At 39.9% G+C, this 17,957-nt stretch overlaps 1 protein-coding gene across 2 annotated transcripts in view; it reads right to left on the minus strand.

Annotated features, from left to right (window-relative positions):
• The window catches only part of TMTC1 (transmembrane O-mannosyltransferase targeting cadherins 1), a 244,572-nt gene that overhangs the window by 46,854 nt on the left and 179,761 nt on the right, over nucleotides 1-17,957 (minus strand). For both annotated transcript variants that reach the window (XM_037032260.1, XM_037032331.1), the window contains exon 12: nucleotides 5,069-5,212. In XM_037032260.1, the coding sequence (XP_036888155.1) occupies nucleotides 5,069-5,212 (144 nt within the window). The remainder of the gene's footprint in view (nucleotides 1-5,068; nucleotides 5,213-17,957) is intronic.

A 17,957-nucleotide genomic window follows, 5' to 3' on the forward strand; every position in this document is an offset into this window, starting at 1 on the left:
GTCAAAAAGGAACATTTCAGAATTCAGGTATTAAAGAATGCAGAGGTCTGCACAATTAAAACCCCCACGGCATGGCCATTTGGTGAGTGCCCACGGCAGAGCGGACTGAAGGGCCCTGGAATGCGGGCAGCAGAGGAAGCAGGTGATGAATGTAATTTCTGTATTTGCTAAAAATGGCAGCAGGGGGTGGGAGCAAGAGAAAGTTATTGCTCTGGTGCTCAAGCCCCGGAGGAGGAGGGGATAGTGTCCAGAAGACTGTGAGATGGCAGCAATGAGGATGGAGATGGTGTGAGGGAGATGCTAGACTGGGCTTCTAAAGAGCTGGGGGAAGGAGACCCAGGGAGACAGACAGGCGTGAGCTGAATGAAGATGAAGGGGAAGAACTGTGATGGGGTTGAGACTACACATAAGTGAAGGAAACCTGCAGACTAATAGGTCACCATGGGGGTGGGGAGAAGCATTTCACTCCAAGGAGAGAATGCATAACTTGTCCCCTCAAAGTTGAAATCCTAATGCGGTGGGAAGAACCCGAACATGTTTTTCTTTATACAATGGGGTGGCATTTTGGATTCTCTGGGGCTTTGGTTAGTAAGTAGAGAAGGAGAAAACTACTATCTTGAGCGCATAAAGTTTGTTTTTACAAAATAAAACATGGTGTGGCTAGTATCAAAGCTATAAGAACATTTATCACTAACATTTAGGTTTATTTCAAAGACAATGGTTATGCTTTCCGGGTTCTTCTATTCTCTAGATATTCAATTTCCTAAAGGATAGTACTAAAGAAAACGAAATGTATGCTGTTATCAAATTCATCTTCTATGCAGTTTAATTATTAGACATTCTATTTCATTTTCTTCTGAGTTTCGATAAGATTTATTATAAGTCCCAGGGAACACCTATAGCTTACCATATGAATGGAAGGTACTTTTTGAATGAGGGACGTATAATGCGATTCTTTAAGAGGTTATCTTCATATTCTGGTTCAAACACCAGGCGCTATTTTACAGATACAGAAAGCAGTCACGGAAATATTTTCTCATACCCTAAATTTAAATATTCTATTATATTCTTTTGAGCCATCAGGAACTTTTGCTCTTTTCATTCATAAAAAGTTTATGCTAATATTGTCTATTTCCTTTTACAAGTTAGGCTCCAAGCAAGGCCAACAATAATATAAATTAAGAATACTGGCATGGAAAGTTGTCCCTTATCAATCTGTCCCATGGACTCGTGGGACAGATTTATCAATCTGTAAACATACTACATGGACTTGTGACAGATTAGAGTCCAGTAAAGGGTCTTGAAAGAGGCCAGATGTATTTGGTTAGCAGTCAGTGAAGCCTACTCCTGCAAGCAGATCCGAAGCTGCCTGTCATAAAACTCCAAAATTTCAGTAAAATTTGTCCTCAGCACTGTAAAATTTCTAAGATTCTCTGAAAGAAACACATCTTATTTAGAACTTCTGGTTCACATTGCTCTCAAAGTCAAGGGCACTAATTAAGGTCTGTGCTGTCCAGTACTGTACCCACTAACCACATGTGGCTGTTGAGTTCTTGAAATATAAGTAGTTTGAGATGTCCTGTAAGTGTAAAATATATACTGGGTTTCAACAATTAATTACAAAAAAGAATGTATACTATCTCATTCATATTTTACATGTTCAATTGTAAATTTAATTTTTAAGATCAATAACATGTTAAAATGACAATATTTTGGATATACTAGGATAAAATAAAACATATTATTAAGATTAATTTTCCCTGTTTTATGTTATGAAGTACAGCCACCTGAAAATTTTAAATTACAAATTCTGGCTCCTATTTCCGTTGGGCAGTGCTGCTTTAGGGTGCACCCAAGTTCAGGTGAGCCACAAGGGGGCAGTGGAGTGCAGTGATACAGAGTGAGGGGACTGGGCCAGACAGATTCAGGTTCAATTCCCCAGTCTTCTATTTCTTCCCTAAGCACCTTGCTACTCCAGTCTACACTGCTCATATCTACAGAGATATCTTGAGTTCTTAGAATGAGCATTAATTTCTGTATCACAAGAAAGGGCACAATTTTTAAAAAGATTTTATTTATTTATTTATCTTTAGAGGGGAAGGAGAGAGGGAGAGAAACATCAATGTATGGTTGCCTTTTGTACGTCCCCTGCTGGTAGTTGGCCTGCAAGGAACCGGTCTGCAACCCAGGCACGTGCCCTGACTGGGAATCGAACCGCGATCGTCTGGTTCACAGGCCCGCGCTCAATCCATTGAGCTATGCCAGGGAGGGCAAGAAAGGGCGCAATTTTTAACAGCTGCCTAGCCATAGCCTGTGTGGCTCAGTTGGTTGGAGCATCATTCTGCAAACCAAAAGACTGAAGGTTTGATTCCCGATCGGGTCACATACTCAGGCTGCAGGTTTGGTCTCCAGTCGGAGAACATACATACGGGAGGCAACCGATCGATGTTTCTCCCATGGCTGTTTCCCTCTCTCTCCCCTTTTCTTCCCCTTCTCTATAAAATCAACAAGCATGCCCTTGGTGAGGATTAAAAAAAAAGCTGCCTAATGAGAAATAAATGTAATATGAATCTTGAATAAATAGTAAAATGGATCATACCAAACCAAATTTATAATATTCTTTCTTTTTTTTTTTTCGCCTTTGAGTCATTGCTACCTAGCAGAAAAATACTAAGGAAAGCAAAAGTACAACTTGGCATTATCCCAATGTGGATGGGCTCTGCTGTTTGGTGAGCCGCCTCTCCCCGCTAGGGAGGGGTACAGTGGAAACCACCTTTCTGGTTTGCTTAAGGAAAACAGGAAGGACCTTTCTCTCCAAAGGCAATCATATACCATTAAATAGCTAAATATTAGATAATTTTTGGGCATAAGAGTTACTTGAGCAGCAGAGGTAGTGGGACATGAACAGGATGAAAGTCCAAGGGCAGGAATTCAATCTTGGGTCTACCTCAGCCTAAACCAAGGTCAGAAGAAATCTCCAGATCTTGGTTTTCTCATCTGTAAAATGGGGATGAAGATAATAATACCTTTCACAGGAGTTTGTTTTGAAGATTAAACAATGGATACAAAAAACACATCTGTAAACTGGAAAGCATTACATAAATGTTAGCGGTTATGATCATTTTCTTCTACTGGATTCCGAGAATAATCGACATAGATGTGGCCACTTTGCTCCCTGGTATAATGTGAAAGCACAGCAGGTGAACAGGGGTGGCTTTGCACAGATAACTAGCTGGGACCTGGACTTGGTCCCATCACTGGGAAGGTCTCATTACAAGAGCACTCAGAATGCTACTGTCCTATACAAATGTAACTCACTGTTGCTGGTTTGGGTGACAATCAAGAGCTGATTTTACTGAAAGAGAAGAAGTCCTCTGTCGGGGTATCCAGGAGTCCCTCCTGCTGTGAAAAGCAGTCATCGCCATGCTCCAGAAAATATTTCCTGGTACTTTTAACCCACATATACTAATTCAAGATAATAGTCAGTGGCAATCAGAGGAGAATTGAAAAAGGAAGGTTAGAGTGTTCCTCTCTTGTTCAGGTCTTGACCAGATGAAATTTTAACAGATTTCTGCCATCATTTTCAAATCGAGACACATTCAGCCCATTATGATAATCATAACGGCAGTATATCGCTCCTAACAAGAAAAAGCACTTTATATACAGGCCATTGAGGCTCAATTTCTACATCCTCACGTAGATGAGGATGAAGAAAATCCTCACCTACATGATTTTTGAAATCAGTATTATATTACCCATGGATGCTCCCATCCACATAGTGGGTAGGCTTTCACCCAGATGTGAAGTTATTTGGGCTCTAAGTTAGAACACATACAGCTGTATTGTAATGATGACTTTAAAAAAGAGTCCTTAGCTTATAAACTTAGAAGTTTATAAACTAAGAGCTTATAAAAAGAGTCAAGTAAAAACACCCTATAACTAGTTATCGACAATTAGAACTCATTCCCCCGCAACATTTGATTTCTCCTTTTTTAAGGGATCGTCTTAGTGGCAACATCTATATGTATAAGGAATATTTAAGAAGTAAACATGAAGGTGAAGCAGGCGCATCACCCAAGTTACCGAGGCGGTTAGGGCAATCCTGGTAGGGAGACGACAGAAGAACACAGCACGTTAGCCTCAAAGGTACTGAACGTGCTCTCTAGAGGGTTAGAGGCACGGAAGCCAATTCAGCGTGTGTGTAGGTTGTCAGATCCTCACAAGTACAGATAAATACATCACTGCAACCTGATTCCAGCCATATTTTTACCTTTCAATGTCCACTTGTAATGTTTTCAACCTATTTTTTAAGTCCAGAAGCTAAATTATCACAGCCAGCATCATCACCAACATTCCGTGCCTAGACTTCTTATTAATAAAAGTACAAGATGCAAAAGCCCCCCTTTGTGTTAGTCTTCTGCGACACCAATGGCACTATTAACCTTTTACAGGGCAGTGAGTGAAAAGCCATCATCAGCGATCATGCCCAAGAGGCCTTCCTTAGAGAGTTACTCTACTCATTACTAATTCCAGGCACGCCTCCCTTTGTTTCTTACCTACAGCACAAACCAGGAAGAGCTGTGGTTAGGACATTTGGTTACACCTGCAGAGCAGACTGCTTTTCCTACACCAGCACTCTTCCCAAGTATATTCACGGAGGACTTGGGAAATGCCCTACCAAAAAAAGATTGACTTGGAAAATGCTGTGTTCCATAGTCCCTGCTTGCGGATTCACAGGGCCTTTAGCATATTAGAAATTCTTGCAGTACAGGAACTATCTTCAGTTTTTCATTCAGCATTTCCTGAGTTTATCTGACCCTGTAATCCTTCTCTAATTCCACCTCTCTGCAGATACTATGAACATCTCCCAGAGCTAATACTTCCAGAAAGACATTCTGGAAAATACTCTTCTTGACTGATAAGGGGTAGAAGTAATCAGATGAATACTAAATCTTCTCAAAGCTTGATATCCCTAATTCCTCTACTCTTGGAAAACGACACAACAGCATAATGGAGTAATTTCCGGGAATCACAGGGCCACCCGATGAAAGGCCCACATGCCACTTACTTAAGGAGATTCCCGAGATTGAACAGAGCGCGGTTGTGCTGCGGGTTGAGCTGGAGAGCCCTCTGATAGTACATCTGTGCCTCTGCCGTGTTTCTTGTCAGCGTTCCAAGGTTGTTCAGGGCACTCGCATGGCGTGGATACAACCTGGAAAATTTGAAATATGAAAGCATGATTGTTCAAAACGTTTAAGTTAGACACAGTTTGCTTGTCCTACCCTCCCTCTCCCCCAGCTTTGCCACAAGCAAGTGAAACAATGAATTCTTTACTTTAATGGTATGTCTATGTCAAGCTTTTAAAATCCAATTCTACTGAGATATAATTGGCACAAGCACTGTATAAGTTTCAGCTATCCAGTATAACAAGTTGACTTACATATACTGTGACATGACCACCGTGATATGTTTAGTTAACATCCATCATCTCATATAGACACAAAAGAAAAAGATATTTCTTTCTTGTGAAGAGAGCTGTTAGATCCACTCACTTAACAACTTTCATATGTGCCATACAGCAGTATTAGCTATAGTCATCTCTAATACTCATTTATCTTATTACTACTACAAGCTTGTAACTTTTGACCACCTTCATCCAATACCCCAACTATGGTAGCCACAAATCTGATATCCTTTTCTATAGGTTTTTAAAAACATTTTACATGTAGGTGAGATCACACAGTATGCTAAGCCCTCATTTAACACTGCCAATAGGTTCTTCGATATTAAGTGAACTGATTATAATAAAACCAATTTTACCATTGAATAATTGCTGTAAAAGAGGTAAGCTCCTAAGGTATCTCATTAACATTATAACTAAACCTCATTGACTGAAATGGTGCTATGCAAGGACCTGCTGTATTTGTTTTTCTCTGTCGGACTTATTTCACTTAGCATAGTGTCATGTTTTCACAAACTGCAGGATTTCCTTCTTTTTTTAATGGGTGAATAGTATTGCATTTTAATGGATGGATAGTATACACACCATAATTCTTTAAATATGTGTTCTTTTTCCATATTTTGGCTTTGTAAATAGTGCTGCTATAAATATGGGATTGCGGATGGCTCTCTGACATAGGGTTCTCATTTCCTTTGGCTATATCCCAACAGTTGAAATTGCTGAGTCACACAGTAGTTCTATGTTTATTTTTTTGAGAAATCCCCATACTATTTTTCAGAAGGGCTGCACTAATTTATATTCCCTTTTCTCCACATCCTTACCAACACTTGTTATTTCTTTATTGTTTTTTGAATACTAATCATTCTGGGTTTCAGGTCAAGATGGCAGCGTAGGTAAATGCAGTTCTCGCCTCAGCCCATAACCACATCAAAACTACAACCCAACTATAGAACAATCGTCATTCAGAACCACCTAAAATCTAGCTGAACAGAAGGCCTACAACTAAGTATGTAAAGAAGAAGCCACATCCAGACAGGTAGGAGAAGTGGAGACATGGAACAGGCTGGTCCCACACTCCTGTGTGGCAGATAAAAACTGGGAGTGGTATCCAGGCTTAAGAGGTCCCTGCTAAGGAGCAACGGGTCCCAGCCCAACACCAGTTCCCTCAGCCCAAGATTCCAGTGTCAGGAAGATAAGTCCCCATAATTTTTGGCTGTAAAATTCAGCATATATTGTGAATGAGTAAGACAGAGGGCTTCTAGATCCCCACACATCCCTCTTAAAAGACCCACACATGGACTTAATGTATTTTGTCATGTATAATGTACACTTTTTTGTCCAAATTTTTTAGGGAAAAATAAGAATGCACAGTATACATGGGTATAATGATTACGTACCATGGGTATAACAATGGGGTATAATAATCCCGTACATAATACACACAAAACATTGGTGCACATTATATATGGCAAAATATGGTACCTGGACTCACTCTGAGCTCCAGTGCTGGGGCAGCAGCTTGAAAGGCACCAGAGACTTATAGGGAGGGACTGAAGTGCTGGCCTGATCAGGGTGAGAGCTGAAGGGGCATACTAAAGTCCTAGCTGCTGAGCCCTCCCCACACAGCACCAGCAGGCGGGCACCATATCTGAGTCTCCATCAATCTGGCTAACACTTTTTGTCCTCTGCCCTGAAGATTCCCTGAGAAGCCACCCCACCCAATTTGTGGGTGCACCCAAGCTATTTCCAGTGGCTTTTCCAGACAAATGGCTTGTCTTGGCTCATGCTTTGGACTTTCCTAAAATATCTCAAACAAGCAGCATCTGGCCTCAGTGTGCCCCATACCACTCATGAAGTAGTCCTAGGCCTGGCACAAGTTACAGCCAGCCTTGGTTCACAGGTTGGTCTCTCCTTGATACCTCTAAGTCCGGCACAAATAGCAGCTATCTATATTCAGATTGCAGTGTAGCTCATGCCAGGTAGACAGAGGCAGAACACAGGCAGTGACTGACCTTGGCCTGTACTTCCTGGGAGAAGCCAGAGCCAGCATACCTAGTGGACAGCTTCAGACCACCCTGAAGAACCAGCAAACCAACTCCACAGGTGAGAGACTCAAGGTGTGGACTTAGCAGGTACCAGAGCCCCGACTTAAGTTAAGTCCTGCTCCATGGGGTAGACCCCTGCACAGCTGGTTCTCCTCAGTGGTTACCCAGTCCTTGTAGCTCATCAGCTTGAGGGTAAATCCTTCCCACTGATGTGCCAATAGCAATCAAGGCTCAGCTACAACGGGAGGGTGTACACATCCTACAGGGCTGGAGGTGGTTCATCTGGATTGTCCATCTAGAATGAACACGGAGGCTGTGCCACTGGACCTTGCAGGACCCCACTACATAAAAGGACCCTACTACTAAGCCTGGGAGGTATAGCAACTATACCCAATGCAAAGAAACAGGCTGCCAAAATGAGAAGACAAATAAACACGTCCCAAATGAAAGAACAGAACAAAACTCCAGAAAAAGAATTAAACAAAATTGACATAAGCAATCTACTATATGCAGAGTTCAAAACACTGGTGATAAGGATGCTCAATGAACTTATCGAGAACTTTAACAGTAGAAGAAAAGACACAGAAACCACAGAAAAGAACCAGTCAGAAATGAAGGTTACATTAACTGAAATAAAGAATACATTACAGGGAATCAACAGTGTAGTAGATGAAACAGAGGATCAAGTCAGAAATTTGGAAGGTAAATAGGCAATAAACACAAAATCAGAATAGTAAAAAGAAAAAACAAATCCAAAAAAAGAGGGTTGTGTAAGGAGCTTCCGGGACAACTTAAAGTACATCAACATTCAACATTTGCATCATAGGGGCACTAGAAGGAGAAGAGAGAGGACAAGAAATTGAAAACCTATTTAAAAAAATAATGACAGAAAACTTCCCTAACCTGGTGAAGAAAGTGGACACAGACGTCCAAGAAGCATAGTGAGTCCCAAACAAAATGAACCCAAAGAGGCCTATAAAAAACACTTGATAATTAAAATGCATAAGGTTAAATACAAAGGGAGAATCTTAAAAGCAGCAACAGAAAAGCAGTTAGTTACCTACAAGGGAGCTCCCAGAAGATTGTCAGATGATTTCTCAAAAGAAACTTTGTAGTCCAGAAGGGTTGGCAAGAAATATTCAAAGTGATGAAAAGCAGGCACATACTCCCAAGATTGTTCTACCCAGCAAAGCTATCCTTTAGAATCAAAGGACAGATAAAGAGTTTCCCAGACAAGAAAAAGCAGAGTTCATTGCCACCAAAACAGTATTATATAAAATGTTAAAGGAGGTTTTTAAGAAGAAGAGGAAGAAAAAAATCAAAATCACAAACAATAAAATGGCAATAAATACATATCTATCAACAATTGAATCTAAAAAACAAAACCAAAATAAATGAGCTAACAGAACAGAAATCGACTCATAGATACATAGAACATGTTGATGGGGCATGAGTGAAAAAGATGAAGGGATTAAGAAATGCAAATTGGGTCCTATTGGGTATGGTCTCAGTTGTTTGGAGCATCATTCCATAAACCAAAATGTCACAGCTGGATTCCCAGTCAGAGCACATACTTGGGTTGAGGATTCAGTTCCCAGTCAGGACACGTACAAGAGGCAATCAATTGATGTTTCTCTCTCTCTCTCTTTCTCTCCTTCCCTTCCCCTTTCTCTAAAATCAATGTGTCCTCAGGTAAACATTGAAAAAGCAAAAGACAAGTACAAATTGGAAGTTACAAAATAGTTATGGGGGTGTAAAGTACATATAAAATATAGTCAATAATATTCTAATAACTATGCATGGTGTCAGATGGGTACAAGATTTATTGAAATGATCACTTAGTAAGTTATATAATATATAATCACTGGGCTGTAGCCTCAAAACTAATATACTATTGTGTCAACTGTAACTGAAAAATGAAAAATGATTTTAAAAATATTAGCCATACTAACAGATGCTGAGGTGACATATCATTGTAGTTTTGCTTCCCCTTGATGATTAATAATGTTGAGTATCTTTTCATGCACCTGTTGGCCATCTGTATGTCTTATTTGGAAAAATGTCTATTCACACTCTTTGTCAGTTAATTTAACTGGAGTTTTTTGTTCTTGACTAGTATGGGCACTTTACATATTTGAGGTATTAAATTTTTATCAGATATATGATTTGCAATTATTTTCACACATTCTGAAGTTGTTTTTTTATTTTATCAATGGTTTCCTTTGCTGTGCAGAAGCTTTTTAGTTTTGTATAGTTCTACTCATTTATTTTTACTATTGTTGCCTTTGCTTTTACTGTCAAATCTAAAAAAAAAAAATCGTTGCTAAGACTGGTGTCAGGGAGCTTACAGCCTATGTTCTCTTCTAGAAGTTTTATGGTTTCTGGTCTTACACTTCTTTTTAATTTATTTTGTTAATTTTTGTGTATGGTGTAAAACCGGTTTTTCTGTCCAGTTTCATTCTTTTGCATATACTGTCCGATTTTCCCAACACCATTTATTAAAAAGACTCCTTTTCACATTGTGTATTTTTGGTTTCTTTGTAGTAAATTAATTGACAATAGATGTGTGGGTTTATTTCTGGCCTCTCTATTCTCTTCAATTGATCATTGTGTCTTTTTTTAATAAAACAATACTGTGCTGTTTTGATTACTATAGTTTTGTAATATAGTCTGAAATGGCACAAGATGCCTCCAGCTTTGTTTTTCTTTCTTATGCCAAATCTTAATGGTGAACTATTTTGACAGTTGCAAGCATAGACATAAGGCAGGGAAGGATATATTTGACATTTACTGGCATAAGTAAGTAACTCCCAAACAGTGCGAAGATAAACAGTATGTGAATCTATGAGAGTTAAATAAATTTTAATCCTTTGGAGATTAAAATTACTGTCAATTTGCTTTAATAGAAAATTCTCACTGCCTTGGGTGCTGAGTTTCTGTCCTGGTGGGACCGCTGACCAGCTGCCTCTGCAGTGCCCACTATTTCCAGAAGATGCTGGTGGTTCCTTGGACAAGACATCTTCATAACCACATTTGGAGCATCAGTTAGACCATCACCACTTAGGAAAGGTGGTACATGTTTCCCCATGAAAAAACTTTATCCCCAAATAATCAGCCCTCTTGACTCTCTTTTTCCACTTTATCTGATCTCCCTCTCTTTCTGCACTTTGGTACCACCTGGCCTGATATAGTTCTCATAATAAAAATCCTGATGAACACACACAAAAAAGCACCAAAAGTTAAATAATGCACAATAAAGTGAAAATAATGCTTCTGGTGTTCAAAAGCCAATGTAAAGGACTCGGTATATATCAGTAAACCAAATTTGTGCTGATTAAGGAAGAAAGGGAATAAATTTTTTATCTTTAACTCAAACTATAAAGAAGGCAAATCAGCACAGTGACATAGCTTAGCTGTTTCTGCCACATTTAGAGTGAACACGTTTAGCTGCTAAGAGGTTCACTCCATCTCTGTCACCCGGAGTACTTTGAATAAGCCCGTGGAGCTGGCTTTTAATGTGGAAAAGCCAAGGTAATGGCCAAGTAATAAAAATCGGATCTGTTCTTGTCAAGTCTCTTGACAGTCAAATACCCTCCCACCCTGCTCTGTATGTTCTAAGCAGATCAATTTAATTCTGGGACAGACGGGGCTGCTATTAAAGGGCCAAGAAGACAAGTTGCAGAACTTTTTATTTCGAATCTTTGCTTACCCAGAGCTTCCTAAGTTTATTTTCCTGTGCCATCCTCCCTTCCCTACTCCCTCACTGACCAGCACTGAACATCCCTCAGAACTTCAGAATTCGTGTTTTTAAAAAGATTATTTTGGGTAATGCTTCTCTCGACAGACAAGGAATAGAATCAATTCAAATGAATGTTACGTCCTCTCAAAGCTTAAAAGTTCTAATTATTCACAATGGCTTTGAAGGCTGTAGGAAAAAATATATTATGAGAGAAAGGCGGGGAAAGATAACACACCAGGCCAGACAAGCACTGTTGTTTGCTTCTCTTCGGTGACCTTTAATTAGCAAAGACAACTTTATAGAGACCCTGGTCCTCGCCCCTTAATACCCAATCTCACCGTTCCTAAGGTATGGCAAGTTTTTTTGCTCTTTCTGAGATGCCACTACAGGATCTCAGAGCTATGAGGAGAGGCAAAAATAAAATGCTCTTGCACCTGCCTGTTCGCTCTGTACCCAAAAGTCTCCTGGGAAGCTTGTGCCTAAGAATTATTTTGGAAATGGTTACGGAGGGCACATTACAGCCAGGGCCAGGGCTCAAATTATTCTAAAGTAACTTTTTTTTTATGTTGGGTAAACCTCTGTGACGTCCAAATGACTTAAGAGATGTCTAGTGAACACAGTGAGAATAATTCTGGTCATTTCTCTGATGACAAACAGTGATAAAAAGCATCCCGAGACATCTGCCTTCTCAGAAGAGGTAACTTCATAAACTTGATCTTTCCCTTATTTATTTGAGGCTTTCAAGCTCTCAAAATGAATGTCTGAGATGAAAGCACAAACAATGGACAAGGACAGTAAATTCAGGGAGAGCTGCCACGCAGGCTCGCCCCTGCACTGCCGCTCTCCAGCGGGCTCTCGGCCCTCCTTTCTGCACCCTAGTCACGAGCCCATGGTGACTTAAAGGAACGGCATGCACTTTCAAAGTTCACCGACTACAAAAATGTTTCTCTCTCCTTCTCATTTTTTTTAATCAAATCAGAAATGGAACGTAAGTCCACACAGAACTCTTAAAAACAGGAATAAGTAGTGAGAAAGTAAAAATCTTCAGTGTGCCTATGTTTCAAGGCTGCAGAACCAGCAGGTAGAGGAGAGGGCTTCCTGGCCAGCAGCGGTCAGAAAAGAGGTTCTACGTTCACTAACAGAGGCCTGACACCTCCAAGAAGATGGCTGCCATTTTAGGTGAATTACTGCATCTATTATCATGAAAAGCCCTCAACCTGGAAAATGAATAGGTGTTTATTCCTGGTGATAGTAAGGGTCTTCTAGTAATATCTTGTCTCACTAGTTATCTGATTAGGTTGACCTAATCACAAACAAGCATTGGATCATTTATGAAACAAAGATGAATTTCATTAAAAGGATTCTTCAACAACCATGTTAGAATAAAAATGTCATTTTTTTACTTTGATTTGTATATGGATGTAGATATTTTCTTAGATACTCTTGTGCATTGAAGACCTATGCAAGAACAAACCTTATTTTGTATGTTTACTTTTAAAAAAATTTCGCTTATTTATTTTTAGAGAGAGGGGAAGGAAAAAAGAGAAGGAGAGAAATATCTCTGTGTGGTTGCCTCTTGTACGTCCCCTACTGGGAACCTGGCCCACAACCCAGGCATGTGCTCTGACTGAGAATCCAACCAGTGATCCTTCCATTCACAGGCTGGTGCTCAATCCACTGAGCCACACCAGCCAGGTTTGTGTGTTTACTTTTGAAATAAACACAAGTTTATTTACTTGGGTCTAAGTCAACCCTGAGGTCTGAGGGGGCCAGCATGGAGGGAATTTTCTATATAAAAGATGAATAATTTAGGAGATGTCTATGTACCTATAGCAATTGTCAGAATGAATTGAGTCCATCTTGAATAAATTAAGCCCATCCTGACTCTAATTTCTACAGGCATGTTTTACAAAAGTTCTGTTAGTGATTATTCCCTTTCCCATGTAAAAAAGAAAAACCTCAACAAAAGCTTCCCCACACTGCAACAGTGTGGTGATTGCAGGCCTACTTTTCAAAGACCAATGCACCTGGATTTTCTTTCTCGCAGTTTCATTCACCACTCACATTGTTTATGGGGGCTCTTGCTATTTCTTTACTATTTTCATTTCAGTGAGTTAAATTTTTTAAATTTATTACACAGAAAAGGTGTTATGCTGTGAAATAGTTCTGGGGTATTAGGAAGTTTATTTTTTCTCTTTCAAAAAGAAATCTGGACCGAGAGGTAGAGTTCCATGAACTGAAGAGATGTTTTTCAATTATTGGATAATTTACATTTGTGATAAACACACATCCATTGGAGCATTTAAGGGGTTCTTCATTTTTATCTCTTGCCAGAATTAATAAAATAGATAGGTAAGAACATGATTATTCCCCTTCATTCCCAGTCATCTTCTCTGGGAAGAATGAACATCAACAATGCGTTAACAGGAACAGGAGCCTAAGTGAAAAACAGAAGGCAGGAACAAAAGAAAATGGGTCTCAAAAGAGCCAGGATGTATTCATGACATGTTTTTTATTTTAGAGGGTTTTTTCATACAGTATCTCATGTAGCCTTCTTAGTTCTTTAATTAAAATTACTGCATTATTTTATAGCTGAGAAAAGAGATGCTGGGAGAATCAAGCAATAGGTTATTAGAAAACAAAGAATATCTCAGAAGTCCTTGTGTTCTTAAGTGGTAAGAAGGCAGACAGTTCCTGTAAATCTATTTTCCCAAACAATACATGAATCATTACGCCATGAGCAAATAAATACAAATTAGAGCTTCTATCTTGAATATATTCTCTCTCTTTTTTTTTGCCTTTGACCAATCCATTCAACTGTGATCTCTTCAGAACTACTGCTCAGTGACAGAAGTGAAATAAATGTAGGAAATGTGGTTGCCGAGAGATTCTCATTCACTGAAAAAATTTGTCTCCTGACACACAAAACCGTGGTGTCTCTGAGAAGCATGGTATTATGCAAAGCAATCTACAATCAACAACACTCGGTATGTAAGACCTACATACGTGCTCTCTGATCCACTGTTCTTAAGTTTTAAGCACAACTAAAGATGTATAGACATGAGATGTACATGACTGAATTGTGGTTTTAAATTTTCTTTCAGTCATTTACTTTAAATTTTATACAGTCTGTTCAAAAGTTAAGGATCCTGTTAATTTTTCACCCTTTGAGTACCTTATAAAGCATTTCACTGTTTCAAATAATATTGTATCATGTGCTCCAGTTTGCAATTTTTCAGAATATACACACTGATTTGTCTGATTCTCATTCACACATTAATTTTATTTGAGGTTAACTATGCTAAGGTTAGATGTTTCTTTTCTATTTCCTTTTGAGAAAAAAGAATACAAAAGAAAAACATGGCTGGGAAAAAAATTCAATCATAAAAGCCAAATTTCTCTGGGCTAAAAAAAAATACTCCAAGTAAACTTCATTTCAGGAGTCGGCAGCATATTTTCAGCCTAATTAGTCTCTGGCATTCTTAAGTACCTGGTTCCTTCCTGGTATGACAATTGAATCATCATGTCACTAACTGCACCTGGGTGACGATTATTTATTGGTATGCTCCTTTAATTGTGGTGTATTCCAGTTCCTTTTTGCAATGCACTCCTTGCTGCTCACTACAGACAGCCTTGGAAAAAACCCTCGAATGCAATTTAGGGAACTGTGACACTCTCGCCAGAGAGAGCCAGTTAAATTATCTGACCTCTCAGAGTGGACTACTTCCAGCAGTGATTTAGGATTCTGCCCAACTGATTTTGTAAGATAATTTAGGGTAAAACCATGTTCCCTGCTACCCTGAGGAAATGAGTAATATTAAATGGCTGAAACCTTCCTGATTTCTGAGAATTTACCTCAACAGTTTGGGGAATGGACTGAATTAACTATTTCTTTGCTCTTTTAAGTAGAGAATGATGAACGTAATTTAACCTTTCTCAAAGGCTTGGGGTGATCATGGTGAACTTCGTTTTTTTGTGGCAGAAGGATGGGAAAGTCCTCTGGCAGAGTGGAAAAATAACTATCTGGGGAGGCAGAAGTCATGGGTGACTTTCCAGCTGTGTGATTTTGACTGTAGTCTGGGCTTTAGTTTGCGTTCTCTGCAACAACAAGGTTAACAACATATTGACCCTCTGTGAGAACAAATCATCTTTTATGTGAACAACGAGATGGTGAGTAAAAAAATAGCCATCGTCACACCTATTACAGTGCCTACATTTAATGCTTCTGAGTCCGCTGCAGGGCTGCTGGGTGGTTTTCCCTGGCTCCCTCCTTAGCCTGAATAAACCCACACCAGGCTGAAGCTGCCAGCTCTCCTTTTCTCATATGAATCACTTATCCTGCAAAAAATCACTCTCTTCACTGCTGTTCATGGCTTTTGACTTGCTCCCATCAGTCAAAGTAACACCCATTATTTCTTCATCACTAACCCAGTGAACACTCAAGTCATCTTGTATCCATCTGTTTCTCCCATACCGCGTGTTCTCAGATGTGAAGGGCGTGTGACCCGCTCCATTTTAAGAATGTAGGAATGGTCTTTGTCAAGTACTCACTCAGAAGCCTGTCAATCCCTCATCTTCTAGAGCAAATGATTCCCACAGGCACCAGAGCAATTTCCTCCAAGCCTTTCTGATATGCTCAATGCCAAGTGGAATTCCAGACATGCGCAATTTTAAAAACTACACCCAAGGTTATAAGGACATTCAAAGCTTTCTGTGACAGATCAATGTGCTTGTAGGATCCTGATTGTAATAACTGTTTGTAGCATGAATAGCACTGATTTTTTGGATCAACTTAGAGAAAAGAGAGTGGTGGGCAGGAAAAGAGTGTCCATATTCCTAATCAATAACTACCAACCAAGAAGATCATGAGAAGTGGAGAAGGCGGGTACATTTCCACGATAGTCACATTAGGAATTGGGGTCACCACTTACATACAGTGGGCAGGGGCTAGGGGTGTTAAAGACCTTGCAGTGTAGTTCCCGCCAAGATGAGGCGTAGGTAGAAACCCTTTGCTTCCTAGCACAACCAAAAGGAGGGTAACAACCAATTTTAAAACAATAAATGACTAGAAGTGCCAGAAAATGAAACTGCATGGAACTCTGACAACCAAGGAGTTAAAGAAACATTCACCCAGACCCGTAGGAGGGGCGGAGACAAAGACAGGCAGCCGGGTGGAGAGGATGCTCAAGGAGGCAGGGCTGGCTAAATGGGAAAATAGAGACTCACAGCTGGCTGTGAGACACTGCAGGGGCTGCCACAGTGGGAGAAAGCCCCAGTCTCACAGCAGAGTCCATTGGACAGTGGGGCTAGAGCTGAGCAAGTGAGTGGCATCATTCCCTCCCAGACCACCCCCCCACCAAACAGGGCCACACCACAGCAGAGGGTTGCCCCACCCTGGTCAACACTTAAGGTGAATATCCCCTTATAACATAACAGATGCACCAAGACAAAGGAACATGGCCCAAATGAAAGAACAGATCAAAACTCCAGAAAAAGGGCTAAGAGACAAGGAGAGAGACAATGTATCTGATGCGGAGTTCAAAACACTGGTAATCAGGAGGCTCACAAAACTGACTGAGCTCGGCTGCAAAATGAAGGAAGAGATGAAGGCTACACAAAGTGAAATAAAGCAAAATATACAGGAAACCAACAGTGAAAGGAAGGAAACCGGGACTCAAATCAGTGATTTGGAACAAAAGAAATAAATAAATATCCAACTGGAGCAGAATGAAAAAATAAACTCAAAAAAACAAGAGGTTTAGGAACCTGTGGGACAACTGAAGCACTCCAACATCCGAATCATAGGGATGCCAGAAGAAGCACAATAACAGCAAGAAATTGAAAATTTATTTGAACAAATGATGAAGGAAAACTTTCCCCAATCTGGCAAAGGAAATAGACTTCCAGGAAGTCCAGGAAGCTCAGAGAGTTCCAAAGAAATTGGACCCAAGGAGGAACACACCAAGGCACATCAGAATTACATTAGCCAAGATTAAAGATAAGGAGAGAATCTTAAAAGCAGCAAGAGAAAAGGACACAGTGACCTACAAAGGAGTTCCCATAAGACTATCAGCTAATTTCTCAAAGAAATTTTACAGGCAAGAAGGGTCTTGAAAGAAGTATTTGAAGTCATGAAAGGTAAGGACTTACATCCAAGATTACTCTATCCAGCAAAGCTATCATTTAGAATGGAAGGGCAGATAGAGAGCTTTCCAGATAAGGTCAAGTTAAAGGAGCTCATCATTACCAAGCCCTTATTCTATGAAATGTTAAAGGGACTTATCTAAGAAATAAAAGAAGATAAAAAACTAAGAACAGTAATATGACAACTTATAACTATTAACAACTGAACCTAAGAAACAAAAACAAAAACTAAGCAAACAACTAGAACAGGAACAGAACCAGAGAAATGGAGATCACATGGAGGGTTTTCAGGAGGAGGGAAAGAACTGGGGTGGTGTACAAGGAATAAGAAGCATAACATAGATGGGGAAAGATTAAGAACAGTATAGGAAATAGAGATGCCAAAGAAGTTATATGTACAACCCACAGACATGAACTAAGTGGGGTGGAATGCTGGAGGGTGGGAGGGTGCAGGGAAGGGAGGGGATAAAAGGAAGAAAAAAAGTTAGGAAAACTGCAATAGCATAATCAGGAAGATACATTAGAAAAAACACCCATCTTGCAATGCATAGGACAGTCCTGCATAAAC

Source organism: Sturnira hondurensis, unplaced genomic scaffold (genome assembly GCF_014824575.4).
Source record: "Sturnira hondurensis isolate 20B ecotype Veracruz unplaced genomic scaffold, ASM1482457v3 Scaffold0000362, whole genome shotgun sequence".
Taxonomy (NCBI): Eukaryota; Metazoa; Chordata; class Mammalia; order Chiroptera; family Phyllostomidae; genus Sturnira; species Sturnira hondurensis.